The sequence below is a fragment of the Genypterus blacodes genome, unplaced genomic scaffold (assembly GCF_046128005.1).
Source record: "Genypterus blacodes isolate CSIRO-AG114 ecotype Tasmania unplaced genomic scaffold, CSIRO-AGI_Gbla_v1 ptg000036l_1, whole genome shotgun sequence".
In the NCBI taxonomy this organism is placed as follows: domain Eukaryota; kingdom Metazoa; phylum Chordata; class Actinopteri; order Ophidiiformes; family Ophidiidae; genus Genypterus; species Genypterus blacodes.
In genome coordinates this window covers 4,117,501-4,138,076 of record NW_027466849.1, presented here as the reverse complement: position 1 = coordinate 4,138,076, position 20,576 = coordinate 4,117,501, and the positions used below count along the sequence as shown (strand labels likewise).

Genomic DNA, 20,576 nt, shown 5'->3' with positions numbered 1-20,576 from the left:
AGGTTCTGATTTTTGTTTGTGTCTTTCTTGGTTATCAGTTATTTGATCCTGAAGTTATTTTGTTTTGGGGCTATAAATATTATCTTTAGTTTTTTTTCCCTCATTTGGTTTTCCTGAAGGGGCAGGATTCAAACATCTTTTTCCAGACTGCGGTTAACCAGTCTCTCCCATCATGCCCCAGGTGTCGTTGGCCCCGCCCTCGCTGTATTTCAGCTTCCTGTCTGCCTTGGCCAGCCACCTGCCGTCCCTCCCCTCTACTGTTCAGGACCTGGATGTCCCGATCCTGTTTCGTAAGAAGTTCATCCTGTCTGGTTACCGTCCGGTCGGTTTGTCGTGGCGCTGCTACGTCCTCAGCTTGTTCCAGATGCACAACCAGACCATCAATGTGTGGAGCCACCTGCTGGCTGTAGTCTTCATTACAGCCAGATTCACAGTATTCACCATCTTCAGTGCCGGGGTGATTTTTTTTTTTAAGTGTTATTGGATCACATTGGTATTGTTGCGTCCACTCGTCACGGCTGAGCTCGCGCAACATTTTATACTTTCTCTTTCTTAGTTGCAGATTTGTGTTACATGGTTACATGAATCAACATTGACCTCCCAGATGTGTGATCTTTTACCCCTCAGGGGCTCCTGGGTGTTCGACTGCAGGGTCCCAAGGGTCAAGGTGTCTCTTTGGACGTTGCCTCTCTGCCTCTGGTCCTTTATGTCCTCTCAGCCATCACGCACCTGAGCTGCAGGTGAGTCATGAGAAGTCATTAATTCACCTGACGATGGTTTAATGTATTCTTTAGATAATGTGAGTTTCCTGTTGCAGCGCTGCAGCTCACTTGCTGCAGTCTCGCTCTGAGCGCACTCAATACTCGCTCTCCTTCCTGGACTATGTGGGCGTGTCCATCTACCAATATGGCTGTGCTTTGGCGCTGTACCTGTACAGCTCCGCCCCTGTCTGGACGCAAAGCTTTCTGCGTGCGTGCGTGCGTGCGTGCGTGCGTGCGTGCGTGCGTGCGTGCGTGCGTGCGTGAGTGCGTGCGTGCGTGCGTGTGTTTGTGTGTGTGTGTATGTGTCTTTTCTTGTAAACATATCTATGATGTCGTCTTCTTCCAGCTTTTCCTTCCAGGCTCCGCCCTCCTGGCGTGGCTCTCCTGCGCCTCCTGCTGCTATGCCAAGTTTCGTTTCCACCGACAATCCCTACTCCACAGGAAGCTGTTCAAGGTGGTCCCAGTGTGTGTGGCCTATCTGGTACTCCTCAGCCTTGTCACACATCGCCTTGCTATGTCCAACTGGAGTGGCAGCGCTGCACTTCCACTGCATGGCCTGCAGGTGGAGCTCTTTATTTAGTATTATCGGTTTTTTGAGCCCCAAAGTTTGTATAGTCAATAAAATCTTTCCATGCTCATCAATGTTTAACCCAAAGATTTTCAGAGTTCTTAAATATTCACAGTTCATGGTGAAATGTGAAGTGGCTTTTCAATATACTCTTCCTGATTTTTCTCCATTAGGTGGCGCTGTTTCTGCTGGCATCCATCTTCTTCTGTTTCCCAATACCGGAATGCTTCTCCCCTGGTCATTACGATCTCGTCGGCCACGCCCACCAGCTGTTTCACCTGCTGCAGGCTCTTTGCATGTTGGCCCAGCAGGAGGCGCTGTTCAGGGATTTCCTGTGGCGGCGGGCGGCCCTGCTGAGGGAGATTGGAGAGGAGCGCCTCCTGCGGGCCTGCATGTCCTTCCCCTGCCTGATGCTGTGCTGCACACTGACGGCATTCATCATGAGGGGACAAATTCAAGCACGGCTGGAAAAGTAACAGCTACAGAGAACGTAGAGGAGGAGGGTTAGGTGGAGGAGGAGAAGGAGGAGGGTTTAGTGCTCACCACCATCTTTGTCGAGAAACAGAATTTTGAGGCTAAATTGTGCTGTGTCGTATCTCAAGTTGCTTTGAATGCTTGAAGTGCTTTGGATCATTGGTACACATATACACGGGAAATATCTTAATAAAGATCGTCTGATTTGACAAGTTTGTATTTGATACTCATGCAGTGTTGTGGAGGGTCTCTGCTGCTTCTCTTCTCTGGACTAAGAACTGTTAGTGTGTCGCACAGATGTTACCAATGATGCCCTCAGGGTGGAAACACAGGTGTGTGTGTTTGTGTGTGTGTGTGTGTGTGTGTGTGTGTGTTACCTGCTCTCTTTTTTAATTACATTACATCACTGATGAAGTTAATGTCAGGAATTATGCATTGTAGTTATGTATGAGGGTTTATAAGCATTTCTTTCTTTCTCTCACTGCATTATCTTTTTATCTTCTTATATTTGTTTGCATTATGTAAAGCATTTTTAATATCCTTGCACATGAAAGGTGCTACAAAGGTAAAGTTCTGTTGTTTTCGTGTGTTGGCTTGTTCACTGACAAGCTTTTCAGATTTTACTTACTAAGTTTTGATATTTGTTTTTGTGAACGAGTTCTTCAATCTACTTTATAATTTGTTTCGCCTTCAGGTGGTAGTTTAAATAGTAGTTTAGTAAAAATAAGAAACTCCATAATTTTACTGGTGGGTCCAAAGTCTACATACTCGTATTTGCTGGCGTTGCCTTCTACAAAGCTTCTCTCTGCACCCTCCTCCCCCCGCCCACCCGCCCCTCTCCCTGACAGTTTCGGGTGGACCTCCTAATAAAGAGCAAGTTTGAGTTTGATGCCAGTGCTCTTCATCTTATCAGTGCAGACGAAACTTGAATATGCACACACACCCTGTCACACACACACCCTGTCACACAGGCAATATCATCTGGGTGGATTCTTGTGGGATGGAGCTTGGCTGACGTTTATGATGATCAGCTGTCCTTTTTACTAGTACCGCGTGCGTGTGTGTGTGCGTGCGTGCGTGCGTGCGCGTGCGTGCGTGCGTGCGTGCGTGTGTGTGTGCGTGCGTGTGTGTGTGTGTGTGTGTGTGTGTGTGTTTCTTTAAGAAGCTCTAGTCGACTCTCGCTGTTTGCTCAGACTGTCAATATGTAATCCCGCGGCAGGAAACAGACACGGACGCGCGCCCGCGCGCTCAGCATGGCAACCTACTTTGACAGGTACAGGACGCTCGCCACACACACACACACACACACACACACACACACACATTCTGAGGTGTAATTTGTTAGGGTCGCGTGTGTTTTGTCGTAAATAATTAATTGTCGTGTTTTTGTCCATAATTATTGTTTGTATTCATGCTCAGCTGGAATGTTTTGAGCTTGTTTGTGTGTTTGAAACATATGTGAAGATGTGTTTTTAGGATTGTGTCAAATGAATCTAATCTAGTGTTTACTCGAGTTGGACATCATAATTAACTCCACTAACCGATCGTAATCAAGATATTTATTAATGAGAGATCGATTAAGCTCGCGCTGCTCCTGCTGGATGTGAACTTTCATTAATCACTTTGTATTATGTGTGATTCGTCACTCTGAATTAAAAAAAAACCTTCAGCTATATTTTGGCTAGTTTTTCCTCTATTTTTTAAATAATTATGGAGATTAAACACAAAAATAACCGTGTCATTTGGTTATTATTGGTTATTGATGACGTCATTGATCTATGTTTGTTTATTCATTTAGTCTCCCTGGTTGGTTGGCTGCTTACACTGAACTGCAGGTAAAAAAATTACTTTTTTTCTTCTATTCATTTACCTGTTGCATCTTCGTCTTCATGCTCTGTTTGCCGTGCAGCAGGTGGGCGTGTCCTCGTGTTTCAGGGCTTCCTGTTTGCTATAGAAACACAATTTTTCCGGGAAACAAACATTGTTGTCGTTTTAACGTTGAAGTTCAAATAAGGTGTTTCTTCTTCAGGTGCAGGGTTAAGTCTCTAGATCCTCTCTGTTTGCGCCTCAATGTTCCACTCTGACAGTTTACTTTTGATTTGCATACACTTCAATAGTTTTTCTGTCTATGTAGCTCAGCAGGTTTTCATAATTAAGTTTCATGTGAACCTGCAGAGTTTCAGTGTTTCAGCTGTAATTATGGCTGTGCTGTTTCCTCCTGTCACCTTTGTTTTCTTTCTTCTCTCAGTGGAGATGAAGGAGGTCTGCACCTCCTCCCCTCTCTGTATTTGCTCTCACAGCCTCAGGCTATTGATGAGTTTGTGATGTTTGTTGACAGACACACGCAGCTTTTGCAGTGTTTCCAGACCCTCTGTCAATTTCCCACAGGCAGGGAGCTGTTTAGTGTGGGTGTTGGCATTATGCAAATGAGCCACAGCTCTGATGGGTTTGTCCTCTAAATATATAAGGGGCCGTCTGACAATGACAATGAGTAATGTGTTGCAGTGTTTACGTCTTGTTGACACATCATCTTGGTAACGTGATACAATGTAGCAACAGTGTGTGAAAAAGCAGTTAACTCTGTTATCTAGTTCAGACCATAAAACACTGCGACCGAACCAGGACGTTTACCTTCAGCGTGTTTAACATTCCTGCACACACACACACCCACACCCACATAGAGAGTCAGCCAGAGGCCATCAGCTGACTGTGCTTCATAAGCAGTCCTTCTTCTGTCCCCTAGTGATGATTTCAGCGGTGGGGCCAGAAGTGGCAGGGTTGGGGCTGCTGACATCAGGGTTCATCATCCTCTTCCTCCTCTGCATCTTACTCACAGCGCTCTGCACCGACTGCACCAGGTCACTTTTGATTTGTCCATTCAGCATTAGCAGCAGCATACACTGCAAACATATCTGATGTTAATTTGTGTTTGTGTGTGTGTGTGTGTGTGTGTGTGTGTGTGTGTGTGTGTGTGTGTGTGTCTTCCAGACATTCGTTTGATCTGCAATATCCTGAGATCGAGATCTTTCCTTCTGCTATCATCAGTGTGGTGAGTATTTGACCTCTGACCTCTGCTTTGTAACATAAGCCTGACTGACACACGATCAGCTACTTATCAGTGTCATTGCGTTGATTGATTTGTGATGTCATTGACTGACAGAAGAAGCTGGGGGAAACGGCGGTGGCCAGAGAAAACCCCATGATCCACCAAATCCAGAACGACAAGAAAGGTGAGCGAGCCGACCAATCAGAAAGCAACTTCAACAGGAAACTAGAACAATGTTTGATAAGAAATTTTAAGTTTTATTCAAACTTTTCAAATCTCAATTTCTGTGCATGTGTGTGTGGTTGTTTCATCAGAGTTTTCTGATGAAGATTATCCGGGCTGGATCACTCCCTGGAGGAACCACGTGGGGGAGCTACAGAGGCAGAGTCCTTTAGGTAAAACATACAGCATAGAATCATAATGATAGAGGAACAGATACACACAAGACTCTATACTAGACTCTATACTTCACCTCTGACCTGGAAGAATGTGATGACCAGGATGGCTCTCTCTATCTCTCTCTTCACTGTGTGCGTGCGTGCGTGCGTGTGTGTGTGTCTCCTCAGATGAACACACCAATGGCAGAGAAGAACTGAAGCAGACAGGAAGTGTTACTACTGATACTGGTACTTTACTTTGTTCATTGTAATTTTTAAAAGAACGAGCAGTGACATTGGCAGGCAGTAGCTCAGTGGGTAGAGCTTCCGCTTGGGAACCGGAGGGTTGCCGGTTCGAGTCCCTGCCGAGGTACCCCTGAGCAAGGCACCGAACCCGCAATTGCTCCCCCCTCTGCGAAGGGTGGTAATGTGATGTAAGTCGCTTTGGATAAAAGCGTCTGCTAAATGATCGTAATGTAATGTAAATTGTGTCAAAGCATCCTATTCTAATCATATGACAACAGCACAGCATTGTGTCCATTTTCACAAGTACACATTCATTTAGGGGTTAATTGTCCTGCTCAACAACCCTTCAACAGGCTCTTGGGAAATGTGTTATTACTGTTTAATACTGTGAATATTTCAGAATTATGACTCATCTTCTGAAAGTGTATTATATGTAATGCTGACTGCCAGCATGGGCTCAGTAGAACAAGACAAACAGTGTAAAATAAATATTGTTTCCCCTTAATCTTATTAGAGCAGTTTGTTCATGCATTTGTTTGATTATGACATCATTGATTGATTGACTCAATATTTACATAATCATTTAGCTCCTTGGTTTCTTTGTTTAGGGTTTAATCATGAGGACGACAACTCTTCAGGTTGGTTCACTCCATGGAGGAGACACCTGGAGGCGCCACAGAGCCACAGTACGTTTGCTCTCACACAGACCTTATAAACATGAAGTCATTCATCTGTGGACGTTTAGTGTCAGGATGGACAGAAAGAAGTGACGATTTATTAACATATCATATATAAATATGTATACCAATAATATGTGTCTATATACTTAGTTTTTTTGAGACTTTACCTTTTCTGATATCTTTCCAGGTTTGAATGGTGTCAGTCACAACAAAGACCCCGCCATCAGCCACCCCCACCACTCTTCTGCAGACTCCCCACATCTCTTCTGTCTCAGTGATGCTGTTGACTCATCACCACACAGTTTGCAGTCATTGCAGTTCTCACAGAGGCAGGGGGAGGAGCCAAATTGGAGTGAAAGAAGCTGGAATCCAATGTACGCACGAATCAGCAAGAAGGTCAGTAGTCCACCCCCAACCCTATTCCCCCCTCCAGAAGCAGAGGGGGGCAGGGAAGAGACTCCACCGCCTTTACCGGAGAGGATGGTAATGCAAGAAATGAAGGATGGAGGAGGAATCAGAACAACGGAGGATGAAAAAAAACACGAGATGAAGGGTGAAGCACCAAAGAAGAAGTCTGAAAAAAGGAAGGATGAAGGATAAATGAGAAGAAAGGAGGACAGGGGAAGTAGGATGAGATACAAAGGATGAAGAATAAATGAGAAGAAAGAAGGAGGATACAGGAAGTAGGACGAGAAACAAAGGATGCTGAATAAAAGAGGATGAGGAAGGAGGACAGAGGAAGTGGGATGATAAAACAAAGGATTAATAATAAATGAGAAGACGGAGAGAGGACAGAGGAAGTAGGATGAAGAATAAATGAGAAGGAGGAGGAAGGACAGAGGAAGTAGGAGGTGAAACAAAGGATGAATCAGAAGAAGGAAGGAGGACAGAGGAGGTATTATGAGAAACAAAGGATGAAGAAAAAAAGAGGATGAGGTTGTATGAAACCAAAGAGACAGAATCAATTGAAAGACCAAATTGCGCCAACACGTACATATGCAAGGCAGGGGAGGACTTTGTATACATTTAAAACATTTTACCATACACACTTCCTTCCGTTATGCCTCCGGACGCCCCTTCATGCTCTCCAGTAAGTGAAAGGTGTGAGACAGATGTGCAGGTCGGAGGGAAGAAATAAGAACGCGGTGTGTTCCTCTAAAACCAATGCAGCGGTGCCATAGCTAAAGCGGTTGCCAGGAGTGGGATGTGTCGGTCCATTTGACAAACTGTGCTCCCCTATGAACTTTGCGATTGTGTTTGTGTTTTCCTATTTGAAATAAAAAAAAATACTATAGTAGATAGTAGCTGTGTCTTTGTCATAACCTCAAATAAATTCCATGTATTCCCTGAGAGAAATGGCGTTAACATGATGTTGTACTATCTCGCGTCGTCTTGCAGTTTTTGCGTTTGTCGTGTTACTTTTCCCTGAAACTTCGATCTGCCCCAAGAGTGCCATTTCCAGTTTTGCGCAAAACACGTGCACATTTTACAAAAGTCGACAAAAGTCAAATGCAACTGCTCAGTGTTTCCATTCACTGATGTTGGATGAAAAAGATGTGTTTTAGCAAAAGGTGTCGTTATCTGTTCAGAACCAGCAGGATGAGTTACAGTAAGACGGTTGGCAGTTAAAACTGAGAGCGTTATGATGCTTTGCTTCGAAAAGAACTGTGTGTGTGTGTGTGTGTGTGTGTGTGTGTGTCAAGTGTATTTTTTGGATTTTCCATCTCAACAGACTGATAGATATTTGGACATTCCACGCCCCCCCTCTCTCCCTCTGTGTGTGTGTCTGTCTGTGTAGAGAAAGCCGTGGTATATTCACACACATACCCAACGGTACATTCAGAGTGAGTTATGTAACCGAGGTGTGCCATCGATCAAACTGTATTACTGCAGTAAACCGAAATGTGCACATGGACGCTGGGCAGAGGACGCAACATGTCTCGAAGTGTTGCAATAAGTGCAGCGACTCATTGTCAGTTTTATGGTCGCATATCCTGAGTGGACACATCATGGAAATGCCTCCGTGTAACTGTGTAACTGTACGTCACGAGAGGCTTCGGGGACATTTAGTTAATTAGGTAAAGGTGTGAGGACTGTGAGAGAACGTCTCAGAGCACTGACAGCCAGTGTCCGGGCCAAACAACACAGTTCGGAGACGTGTGTCCCTGAGCCGATGAGCTGCACCAATCAGCGCCCGGATCTTCCTCACGTGGTGTTCTTGTTTACTACGAGCTGCAGGGGCTTATGGGGAAAAACGGACTGGAGTTTAAAGTCGTTGCAATTTCATCAGGGACTTCTGAATCATAAGTGTCACGTACGCCACACGCACAGTTTGAGAAACACCACTCCTCTGCTCAAATATATCATCAATTAGTATTAATTAATAAGTACAGCCTGCGGTACCCAGTGCTGGTCCTCCATGTTGAGCAACATCGGCAGCCCCATGATTTAATAATGTAATTTAAAAACTTCAACAGCTTCCAAATTGACTGCAGTACATGCATGTGTTAAATTTAAATTTGTTTAACTAAATATAAATGATGAATGTGAACATATAGTCTAAGTTTTTGGCTGTCTGCATAAAGGCTAAACGTTCAAGTTAATTTATTTGTCATTACACCCATACATAAATCGCAGTCTGTGCTCTGTGGAAACATTTAAAAGAGGATTGTGTTTTCCTCCAAAAAAACAACAATCCCTTCCAGATGTTCCCTAAAGTTCCAGCCCGGGTCTTTCGCCTCCCCCTCCCTCCCCGGAGAGGTACAGTTAGAGGCTTCGGGTCTGAACTCTCATTGAGTAGCAGCACACTCACTGTTGTTGTTGTTGTTTGAACTTTTGGCACTACAGGTATGTGCAACATGCATGATCATTTTATACACATTCATCGGTAATATGTTCACCTTCGGGTTACTTTTTGAAGGATTTGAGAACAGTTTGTGACGCTTTTCACGTGTTTGCTGGTGGAAAGTGTGAACGTGTGGTGCGTTCAGTGGAGGGTACGCAAATGTTTTTTTAGGGAACAAATGTAAGGATGGTTATTGGATCTGTGAATCTTTGACTGAGTTTGTATTGAAAAAAACAAACACGTGTGACTGATTCCTCACCACTGTTGACACATTTTTCGGGTTTTTAGCGTATGTTTCTTGTTTAATTCTACACCTTTTTATTCCAAACTTTACATTTCCTGCAGCTATCGATTTTTTGCGTTTTCTTGTGAAATCTGTAGTTGCATTCATTCACGAGTCTTGTTGTTTTTCTCTCGTGGAGGGTGTGAACGCAGCACTGAAGGAACATGATTGGTGTAGAGCTGCAGAAGGGGGGCGCGGCCGTTTTTTATAGTCCGTGTGTTGTTGTGTTGTTCACCATGCAGTACGTGCAGTACGTGTGCATGTGTGTTTTGATGGATCAGTCTAACTGTGTGGGTTTGTGAAACCATGATAATATCTAAGTGATTTTGAGAGTTAATGTGACACCTGACAGAATACTGACATACTGTATATGATGAAATCTGTTGGAATGGTAATAATATATTTACTTACGATATACTTTTGCATAGGTGTGTGTGTGTGTTTTTGTGTGTGTCTTTTCATACCTTTGTAAACTGGTTCCTGTGAGTCACTGTTAACTGGAATGACTGGGAGGGGGCGGGGTCAGAGGAGATTCATCATGTTACCATGGTGATGTATAGTTCATGGATGAAGTGGATATGACAGTGATTGGTTTTAGCAGATGACATACGGAAGCATTCATTAACTGTTAAACAGTATGTTCTGACTTTAATCCTCTGTTTAGGATTAGTTAGTCTGAGCCTTTGTTGTGTTAAAGCTGATAATGGATAACAGCCCCACACACACACACACACGGGGGTTAACTTTATACAAAACTTCACTGTTCTTAATAAAGCAACAACAATTCAGAAATTCAGGTCCATAACACACAGAGAGAGGGACAGAGAGAGAGAGAGAGTTGGTGGGAGGAAGACACAACCGGAAACTGTACTTGTCCATGAAAGGTTCACCACCATCTGTCTCTGTCTCTGTCTCTGTCTCTGTCTCTCTCTCTCTCTCTCTCTCCCCCCCCCCCCGCCCCCCATCTCCCTCTCTCTTTCTCCCCTCACTCTTTCCCTCTCTTTGCTGCTTCTCTTTGGTAAGCAAATTCACACAATAATGCAGAGCTGACTGATGATGATGATGAATTAAGATGTTACTAACTGGAACCTTCCTGTCTTTCTCAGCTCCCAGCAGTCTCACTCCACAGTTATACAGACCCATAAACACACTCACCATGTTACCAAAGACCCGTTTGGGGAAGCGTTCCCCGATGGGGGCGCTGGTGGGCTCCTCCTGCATTCCCACAGACGAGGAGACTGGAGAAACAGTCATCACCATGGCAACGGGGTGTCCTGGCATAGGCAGACTCAGACATCATCCTGGACTAAAGGTCAGTCCTCACAAACAGACAGTCCACCTGTACTGAAGTGAGCAACTCCACAGATTGTGCACGGAAAACAAAGTCAATTAGTATTTCTGAGCTACAGAGAACCGATTCTCTGTATAAAAGCAAGTAAACTCTATCAGTAAAGGTTCTCTGACAGTCAATCTGTATCTCAGGTGTCCTCTCAGTGCAGTGGGCATGGATCCTCTGGGCTGGCGGACAAGCTGGACTTCATGCAGACCCACAGTTCTGTTCTGAAGAGGGTCGAGGATGTCTGGCCTTCATCTCTCTCCACCAGCAGATCGGTGTCCTCCTGCATCGAGGTCCCCAGGAGGTCAGGCAGTGTGTGTGTATGTGTTTTCATCTGTCCCTCTCTGCTTCCTGTGTGTACTCATTCGTTCTCTCCTGGTATCTCCTGCAGTAGGGGGAGTCCAGAGGAGGCCGAGATGGATGAGATGATGGCAGCCATGATTCTGACCAGTCTGTCCTGCAGCCCGCTGCTGCACAGCCCCACCCACCCTGACACCAAAGGTAAATAACAAACTACAGCTGTAATCGACCACTTCACACCAACATCAACCCCGCCGTCGGTGGCTTTATGGCATCTATCAACAAGTGCGTGTGTGTGTGTAAGCTCCTCCCACAGACTGCGTGGGTGGCGAGCTTTCTGACAGTGGCAGCAGTGGCTACTGGAGTGTCGGTTGCAGCAGCAGAAGCCCAGTCCCCTCTCCACCAATCGCAGAGGCCGACGTTGGCTTGGCCGTGCCCCCTGATGAAGGGCTGGACATGGAACTGGAGCAGGTGCTGTTTGATGAGCCGTCACCACGGAAACGCAGGGTGAGCCGAGTTTGGAACTGTATGTCATCATTGAGACACAGAGCCACAGACATGACTGTTTGGCCTTGGTGGAGGTATGCGCTGTGATGAGGGCCCCTGCAGTTTTGCGAATGCAAAACAATTATTCTGCCAATTCAATTGTATGTTTGGCTGAGGAGGCACTAAGATAAAAGTTTATTATACCGCAGGAAATTACTGAAGTCTATGTGTGTGTGTGTCTGTGTGTGTTTTTGGTGGTGTAGAACTCGGTGAAGGTGGTCTTCAGGTGTCTGTGGCCGAGCTGTGAGAAGGTTCTGACGTCAACAGTGGGAATAAAACGTCACATTCGAATGATGCACCTGAGGTGAGAAGCACCTGACTGATGAGTGGATCGTCATGACAACATAAAAGCCTCATAATTCAGTCAAGATATAAATTATATTATATATATATATATTAAATCCATCCTAATTTGCATACTAAGCTGTCTTCATCGCTGTGTCCCAAACCTGACTGCCTCATATATTATTGTTAGAATTTAAAGCCATTAGAACAACAAGTCAGCACACATCATGAAAAAACATCATCAGCTGACTGAGCACTGACCTTTGGCCCCTCCCACAGCCAAGGTGGCGACCAGGAGCGCTGTTCCCGCAGCGAGGAGGATTTCTACTACACAGAGATCCATCGACCCCAGCAGTCTCCTGCCCCTGCCTCACCTTCCTCCAGCTCCCCCTCGCCTCCTCCTCCTCCCCCACCTCCTCTGAGTCGCTCTGCCCCCTCTGGCACTATCTGGCAGGTGCAGTCCGAGCACTCTTACCAGGTACTGACTCGTTTTCAGCAGAGCTTCTCAGTTTAGAGCGTGACACGCTGACAACATTGTCTTTTGATGAGTTTAGGCCCCACCGCAGCCACACAAGGTCTCAGCCGCCGCTCCCAGCCCCGCCTTTTGCCAGTGGACGGTCCCGCCCACTAGCTTCCAGAGCAGACTGGTAAACCTGGTAAAGAGCCTGTTTACTTATTGCCTATCGTTGTTTTGTACCTGGGTGATAAACCGCATAGAGTTTGTCAAACATATCAAAACCCTTTCTTTAACCTGTACTACGTCTTCCTCACTGTGTATTATTTCAGGTGCATTCTGTCAGTATAGGTGAACCGTCTCAGCATCACAGTGCCCCCTTCAGGTTAGTTTGTACACACCTGTGGCAGACGCGCTTTCCTTATTACGTTTTGAAGATATTTATTCTGCCGGTTCATCCTTAGTTTTGTGTGATTTGAAATTGTGTGAACTTTGTTGTTAAAATGTAAAACATTTTTCTGTCAGGAGGATTCGTGGGGAAGCAAAGAAATGTCGTAAAGTGTACGGCATTGAGCGCCGGGAGCAGTGGTGCACCGCCTGCCGCTGGAAGAAAGCCTGCCAACGCTTCATCGACTGAGGGATGAAGCGAAGGAGGGAGAGGGGAACAAATGAGAAGATGATGGCAGATGGTGAGGATGAAGAAGAGCGAGGGGCAAACGAGAAGAGGAAGGGTAGAGAGAGGAAGAGACGCATAGATAAACAAAACAAGAGGAGGAAGAGAAGTGTTTTAAGTTTAAAGAGGACTGTGGAGCCGAACAATCAGGCTTTGATCTTCATCTACTTATCTTTTGTATTTCAAATAAAACCAGAGAACGTTTTGTATTTTTTTGTGCTTTAAAGAGAAAAGTGAGTTTGTTTTTTATAGAATATCTCTGTTGGTGCTTTTCATGAAGAAACTGTGGCAGCTATGACCTGAAAACCCCTCAAGCTTCATCAAAGGAAGCCATAAACTCTGTGTTTAAGCCACCCCCCCAGAGACTGCGTTCACATTTGCCTTTTAAGCCACAGCCCCTGATGGAGTCATTCATATTTGCCTGTAAGCCCCCTGGCCCCTGATCTGAATCTCTTTCCCTCTGTGGACCATCAATGTTTGTATAAAAACACAAAGCCCAGAGACCCGAAGCTAATTTAACTCTTTGTTTCCCTTGATATAAATAAGGACATTTCATCATTTTACTTCATCAATTTACTATCAATGGAATTCTTGATCACTTTTTTCAAGAAAAGTTAACAGAAGTCTAAATCTAGTTTTCAATTAAGTGAAACTTTCCAAAGTATTTTTTTCAGTGACATATAAATTGTTATTTCTTTCCTATTCATTGTCAAGAAGTATTTTAGAAGAATGTTTTGGGGAAGTTTAGAATCCATCGCAGATATCTGAAGTGTTCTGATGCCTTTATAAGTGTAAATATGAACATCACTTCTCTCTCTTTATTACCCATCAGGCTTTGCCTCAGGTGCTTTAGTGGTTATTTTGTCCATCACTCATTTCACATCTTTGGATAATTGACAGTGTTAAAACATCTGCTTCATTAAAAATGCAAACATATTTTTACTAAACTGCTGTAAATTCTGTAAATAATTAAAAACCTTAAACAACTCGACAAATCCAAGACATATTTTTGTCTTAAAATCTTTTTTTTTCAGAAATTTTTTTTTTGCACTGAACAATGAAATGTATATTTTGGTAATTCTGTTATCCGTCCTGTTTTTTCATGTATGCGCATTTTTATTTTTACTTGATTTTGGAATAATAAACTGCAGAAACCATTTCACCTTTTGATGTCACATTCAGTAGTTGCTGTTTGCATTTCATATTTCCCCACAGGTGGTTTAGTTAATTTTGGTTTTGGGATGAAGGATCACATTGGACTGTGACGTTTCTTCAACCAAGGAGTCAAAAGGAGGAGTAAAAACCTAAAATACCAGGCCGCTAAATTGATATTTTATTTAAGTATCAATTAAGTGTAAGAGCCAGAGGTCAACTGAGTGAGTAGTATTTAAAAAAGACATGATGTACATAATGAGCAGTGTATAAATATGACATCATTGTCGTAACTTTGTTAGTTTGGTGACATCACCGTTGCTTATTTAAGGTTTGGAGTGTGATAATGTGGTAGCCAACATTGGAAGCAGCGTGGTTTTGTTGCCAGGTTTACCCAAGAACAGACACATCTAGCGTGAAGAGGAGGCAGACGTGCTGCTACACTAAGTGAGAACACTTACAGATCCAGTCTACTGTTTTGTGAAAAGATGTCGAGTTATAGATGCTAAAACCCTAACCCTAAACTCTATTTTTTAATGTATAATGTGTTTTTATTATGTTATTCATTATGATTATTAGCAAATATTTATGTCATGTCCACTGTTCTAACAATATCAAAAAACCTATCTTTCTGTAGTAGTGGAAATAATCCAGGCAGTTGATGCATGGAATAGGAACAACTGGAAACACAAATGTACAAATAAGAGCACTTTTAAATTTCGGAATTACCTCAAACCCTCGTACAAATATATTTTTCTATATTTTACCAGTAAAATTTCCTCATCATGAAGAAAATATTTATTTGAGTAAAAAAGTTGAGTCATTCGCAGTTTCCAAAAAGAAACTTGACCTTTAACTCTGCGTGCAAGACCGAACACTTCACACATTTCACCGCACTACTTGATGTATTTTACAATTTTATTGTATAGAAAGAACTGACATAAAGGTGGTGTCTAAGTATATATTTCATTTTGAATATGTAGTGAAATGAAGCTATTCAATTTACAATAGTATAATGATTCAAATAAACTCCCCAAAGTAAGTGATGTAATGAATTACTTCGTTACTAGGCTTTATTTTCAAACTTTAACCGGAAGTTGTAATATTGGTTTCCGGCTCTGAGGAAGCGATTGTAGAGGGAAGCAGCGGTTTGCTCAGTTAGCATTCAGTGTGTTACGACCTGATCTCTGTGTGTGTTTGTGTGTTGAAACGTCACTGCAGAGGTTCGTTCTGGATTTGAGGTTGTGTGTCGTCTTTGCCTTCCATCATGGCGTACCAGCTGTACCGGAACACTACGCTTGGTAACAGCCTACAGGAGAGTCTGGACGAACTCATCCAGGTACCGGAGCTTAGCCTAGCCTAGCTTAGCATAGCATAGTTGAACACACTTTTATCTGGCTGCTGTGATAACTTAACACCGAGGTCTGTTGCTCTTAGCATGCTAACTGTTTCTAGCGAGTCGATAATAAATTATTTGATTGAAAGTAAACATAGTATAATCTGTGTGACTATTGAATACACGTAGAACCTTCTGCTGAGTAGATAATCTGGTATCCATCCATCTAGATCATTTGTGTCTACATTCATTCTTTTTAAACGTCAGTCCTGTTGGTGCTTTATTCCGGCTCATATGCTCATGGAAGTCAAGTTAAAGACCTGGAATGTAGCGGTCACATTCAAGTCCAATAATCAAACCCTCCCTCTGTGTTTGTGTTCAGACACAGCAGATCACCCCTCAGCTCGCCCTTCAAGTGCTCCTTCAGTTCGATAAAGCCATCAACACAGCGCTCGCCACCCGAGTCCGGAACAGAGTCAACTTCAGGGTGAGTGCTGACCTCTGACCCTTTACGCCAACAGGGCTTGTACAGTGGCCTTTGGTTCACTAATGACCTGTTAGAGGTTAGATCTTAAACAAAGACGCTGTTTTGCCGGCTTCATGTCCATAACTGCGCCGTTGGCACTGCTTGACATCCTGCCTGCACCGTCAGCAGCCTCAGTACTACAGACAGCAGAGTGTCAGGAGTCTCAGGAACGACAGACATTTTGCAAGCATCTCTGCTGTGGCTGAAAGTGGCCATGCTTCCCTCCCCCTTTTGTGTCTCCTTAGGGCTCTCTGAACACATACCGGTTCTGCGACAATGTGTGGACGTTTGTCCTGAACGATGTGGAGTTCCGAGAGGTCACTGATCTGGTGAAGGTGGACAAAGTGAAGATTGTGGCCTGCGACGGAAAGAGTGAGTCTACGTTTGTCAGAGATTGTTTGACCTGAACAGAAAGTGAAGTTTCCTTGATTGAAAATCAAACGGCTGGGGTTCTTTTGCATGATTACGTCATGCAGAACTAGTAGGAACTTCAGTGTTGGAGGTGGGGATTTCTTGCATGAACAGCTCATTACTGTTATTATTAGTAATAGTATTATCATTATTATTGATGATAATGTTTGGAGTCCATCTTTTTCAGGCGTTGGAGCTTTATTTGATGAAGTGGGTGAAGTTATTTCATTTTTAATTGAGTGTGTTTTTAACTGCATCCACTCAGTCAGTGTCTCTCGGCTCAAAGTCTGCTTTTAGTACCTAACAGGCTTTAAATTACATTTTTTAGCCCTACTGGTTATTTAAGAATATGAAAATGATCTTTTCCCGACCCGTGTAATGAGCATTACAGCCCGATGCTCACAGATGATTGTTGTTCTGTTTGTGGTTGTGGTCGTTAACTTGTTTTCCCTCCCCGCAGATTCGGGCTCCAACGCCGGCGAGTGATGATGCCACAGACGGACCTGGACTGTAAATATAATTTATTACAGCAGAGTCGGTGTTTGAGTGTGTTTGTATGTATGTATGTGTGTGTGTGTGTGTGAGTGAGTGTGTGTGTGAAAGGAAGAAACACATCTCTGCACCTGCAGGAAGGTGTTCCTGTTTTTGTTTTTTAGTTTTTTGCAATTTATACGATTTTCTTTTCTAGTTTGCTGTACTTATTCAGCTGGAACATGTTTAATAAAAACTTTATTTAAACACACATATGCTGGTATGTCGATTTATTTTTGTAATGGAGCCTGAATGAAGGGTTCATTGATTTACAGTCAATATCTATAATCTATCTGTTATTTTATTGTTTGTATTTTTATTGGTTATTTTTTATAATTTAATAAATTTGGAGAACAGCAATATTTATTTCTATACTGAAAACATGAAGTCGAGCTTATCAAATATGTCCAAAACGTTTCTTACACCGTCATGTTTAGTTCTTGCATCATACAAACTTTCCAGCGTGACGTGAATGTACAGCTGATACTAAACTACCCTGTAAATAACAATGTCCACTAGATGGCAGCAAAACACAACAGTCAGGCCCTGTCCTCTGCGCCCGTCAGTGTTAGTATGAGGCAGGTTGAGGATAAATCGATGTGTGCTATGTTGTGGTAAATGTTTAGGTTTCTTTATTCACCCTGAGATTCCAAATCTGTCAGGCTGAGTTTCATTGACGCGTTTCTGTGTAGACGAGTCGAATGTTTCCATAAGGAGGGAAAATGCAGACGGGAGAAAAGACGCGCGGAGCTCTCACGAACCGTAGAAGAAAGTGTGACGTATATATTCGGACAAACGATAAATATGAATGAAATGTCATATGTTCCTATTTTTTAACAAAGTTAAATACTCGAAAAATAACAATCATACAAAACAGACGTAAAGATGCCAGACGTAACTACCTGATGTCCCAGCTGTTCCAAATCACTGCACACAGTCAATCAAGGTGATCAGTCCGTCCAAGAAAACTCTTCTGTACTTGATTTTCATTTGATTCAATGTTCAGGTCCGTTAGAATCATCCAGTCGGCATAAAACAAAACGTTGCCCACAGATCAACGTAACAACACGAGTACAGACGGATGAACAGCGACACGGAAACCTCAAACTGAGACAAATGAGCAGCGACGTGTGTTAGGACTGATGGATGTTTTCTGCGTCTAATTAATAATCAGGTTAATTGTGGCGTATTTATCTGCGTGTCAGTGTGAGGAGGTTAATCAGCTGATTAATCTCTGTATGCTAATGAGCTGGTGCTCACACACATTCATCCTTAGAGGATTCAACATATTAATGTTCCCATTGACTCAAGTAATTATTTGTTTGCGGATTTAATTTGGAGATTAAGAAACTGTCCATGTCACATGATGTGTGTGTGTGTGTGTGTGTGTTAGAAATCATGTAACTGGGTCCACACCTGTTGAAGGGTCAGTGGCGTCCAAGGCAGAACTTTAGGAAGCTTGATCAGTGTAATTAATTTACACCCCATACACACACACACACATAGTGGTGCAGTAACTGGTGTCCTCACTGTGGCAGAGACCTGTGATTTTCTTTTGTCTTCAGTACAAAAATTCCAATGTGAACACAAAGTTTGACTCAAACCTGTCAGTAACCTTCTTGCCAGCTCCTGATTAGAGGGAAAGCCTAACCTGACCTCACCTACCCCTTTCCACCCCCCCCCCACCCCCCCCCCTTCCTACACCTGGTGGGCTTTGGCTTCAGGTTTCAGGTAGACCGCGTTGCGTTGCAAGGCCGAGGAGACAGGAGACAAGTGAAGGCAGATGGGGAATATGGCTTCCAAACATCTGACAGATGCTCGCCGGCCTCCTGCTCCCCCTCAATACTAAACATTTACAACTTAACTAAACATTTCAAAATGAACTGAATGGCAGTCTGGGTTAATGTATATGTATATAATTTACCAGACAAATGAAAACTGTGAGAGTTGAAACGGTAAAGTGAGCTCAGATGGAGTTTATTCTGCTGTCATCAGTGTGTGAGTGTTGACCAACTAACAAACCCCAGCAAACAACACATTAAGTGTCTTTACACTGCGCCTGCTTTTTGTCTCCGTAACGACACGATGGGATGTCTGCGTGGCGTCGTGAATAATTTCCCCGACACGAGCGACGTCTTCTGGGCAGATTTGATTAGAATGATTCTGCACATCTGTCAGGCGGAAGCAGCGAGCCTTTACGTTAATTCGCTTTAAACTCGTCACGTCTCTGAGGACAAAATTGCATTTTTATCCCTGTGGTCTGATTATTCTCAGGGTGAATTCAATGGGGGACTCACACACATCCTGCAATTCTAAAGCTGAACTGGCTGCTGTCAATCATCACAGAACATATTTCTGTCAAATGAAGCATCCGCTGTAATCGTCTATAACTTCTCTAACACAGATCAGATTTACACAAACAAATCACCTCATGGTAACATTTTGTCTTCATTTATTGTGATGTTCTGATCTAAATACTTGCCTTCAGTTTTGTTTTCAGTCTTAGATTCGCCTGCTAAACTAATAAGACCTCACCAATCCTCACTGTAAACTACGTTTCTTACCACAGCCTTACACAGACAACTCAGCATCTTAATACCATAAAACACAATGGTTACTGTCCATGTTCCACATTGCAGACAGTAAGGGGTTAATTTGATCTTTGTTTTTTCTACTCCTGGACGCTTGTGCTGACATGGCCATTGCCGGGCTCTGAAACTAGAGCCTCTGAGCCAGAGCGCTTCAAGTCTTCAACTAGCAACTGGTGAATTGTTACAACAACCTAACCTGATGTATGTGCGGCATTTTGCCATATAAAGTGAGGAAAGCTTTAAATCGGAGATATATGGCTGCACTTTTAACGACACTGTTGTAGACTGTCCATACACACGTATATGTATGTTACTCTCAGTTAAATCCCATCAGCGTGCGGCCGTCTAACAGTTTTAAGCTGTCCGTTATTTAAGTCGCTCTCAGTAAATATCATTGGCAGTCAGGCCGTAATGATGGCGGCGGTCTCAGTCACGCCTGTCATGTTGAGCGAGTGTTCTCATTGGACTGTGCTCCTGCAGCAGAGATGTCATCAGCGAGGACGTGTCACACCATCCATCTTTATGTAAGCGGCCTCATCTTTCATCTCTCACCCAACGGACTGAGCGACGCTCCATGAGGCTCTGCCCACCACCCAATGGGACGTGAAGCCATCAAGAGGAACGGCAGATGTCTGATTGGTCGGAGACACAGGCAGTGGAAGCAGGCGGACGACAGCCAATGGAAATCCACCTGGAGCTCTGACTGCTTTCCGGTGTGGGTAGGGCCTTCCCTTCTCCGGCACCTGCAGATATAAGGGCCATGAAACGCTACGATCAATTCAGCTCTGATTCAATTTGATTCGATTCAGTTCACTTTACATGGATTTAATTTCTTTGATGTAGTCTGCGATTATAAATAAAAGTTGGACATTTATACCCCGGATGTCTCTAATTCGGGGTCTATTCCAAATATATCCTGTTGTAGTCTGTCTTAGCCGGAGGATTTGGTCTTTGGTCTTACAGGCCCACACATCAACACTTCCTGACCCAGCGCAATGAGAACAAGAAGAAATCTTAATCCTCGTTTTTTCCTTTAACATGAAAGGAAAAATGGAAGAATCTATATGTGTGTGTCTGTACGTCTGCGTGATGAATGCACACACTTCAGTGTTGAATGATCTGTTCACTAACAGGTGGTGACACAATAATCTGCTC

The 20,576-nt window shown here is 43.6% G+C and overlaps 4 protein-coding genes across 4 annotated transcripts; all 4 read left to right on the top strand.

Annotated features, from left to right (window-relative positions):
• Positions 1-172: 172 nt before the first annotated feature.
• Positions 173-1,805, top strand: LOC142996017 (membrane progestin receptor beta-like). Its single transcript, XM_076146883.1, has 5 exons — positions 173-433; positions 661-740; positions 818-977; positions 1,108-1,323; positions 1,503-1,805. The coding sequence occupies exons 1-5, from the start codon at positions 173-175 to the stop codon at positions 1,803-1,805; spliced, it is 1,020 nt and encodes a 339-aa protein (XP_076002998.1).
• A 1,042-nt stretch (positions 1,806-2,847) lies between these two features.
• On the top strand, positions 2,848-7,487 carry LOC142996075 (uncharacterized). Its single transcript, XM_076146965.1, has 9 exons — positions 2,848-3,076; positions 3,602-3,638; positions 4,547-4,661; positions 4,792-4,852; positions 4,964-5,033; positions 5,164-5,244; positions 5,416-5,475; positions 6,081-6,158; positions 6,340-7,487. Exons 3-9 carry the CDS (start codon positions 4,549-4,551, stop codon positions 6,750-6,752), a joined length of 876 nt encoding a protein of 291 aa, XP_076003080.1. The 5' UTR covers positions 2,848-3,076; positions 3,602-3,638; positions 4,547-4,548; the 3' UTR covers positions 6,753-7,487.
• Positions 7,488-8,909: 1,422 nt separating this feature from the next.
• On the top strand, positions 8,910-14,022 carry LOC142996102 (zinc finger protein 395-like). The gene is made up of 10 exons (XM_076146991.1): positions 8,910-8,999; positions 10,387-10,592; positions 10,763-10,920; positions 11,008-11,117; positions 11,221-11,423; positions 11,666-11,766; positions 12,027-12,225; positions 12,302-12,403; positions 12,534-12,586; positions 12,727-14,022. The coding sequence occupies exons 2-10, from the start codon at positions 10,437-10,439 to the stop codon at positions 12,836-12,838; spliced, it is 1,194 nt and encodes a 397-aa protein (XP_076003106.1). The 5' UTR covers positions 8,910-8,999; positions 10,387-10,436; the 3' UTR covers positions 12,839-14,022.
• A 1,123-nt stretch (positions 14,023-15,145) lies between these two features.
• Positions 15,146-17,041, top strand: gtf2a2 (general transcription factor IIA, 2). Its single transcript, XM_076146918.1, has 4 exons — positions 15,146-15,365; positions 15,745-15,849; positions 16,134-16,260; positions 16,760-17,041. Exons 1-4 carry the CDS (start codon positions 15,294-15,296, stop codon positions 16,783-16,785), a joined length of 330 nt encoding a protein of 109 aa, XP_076003033.1. The 5' UTR covers positions 15,146-15,293; the 3' UTR covers positions 16,786-17,041.
• The last annotated feature ends 3,535 nt before the right edge of the window (positions 17,042-20,576 follow it).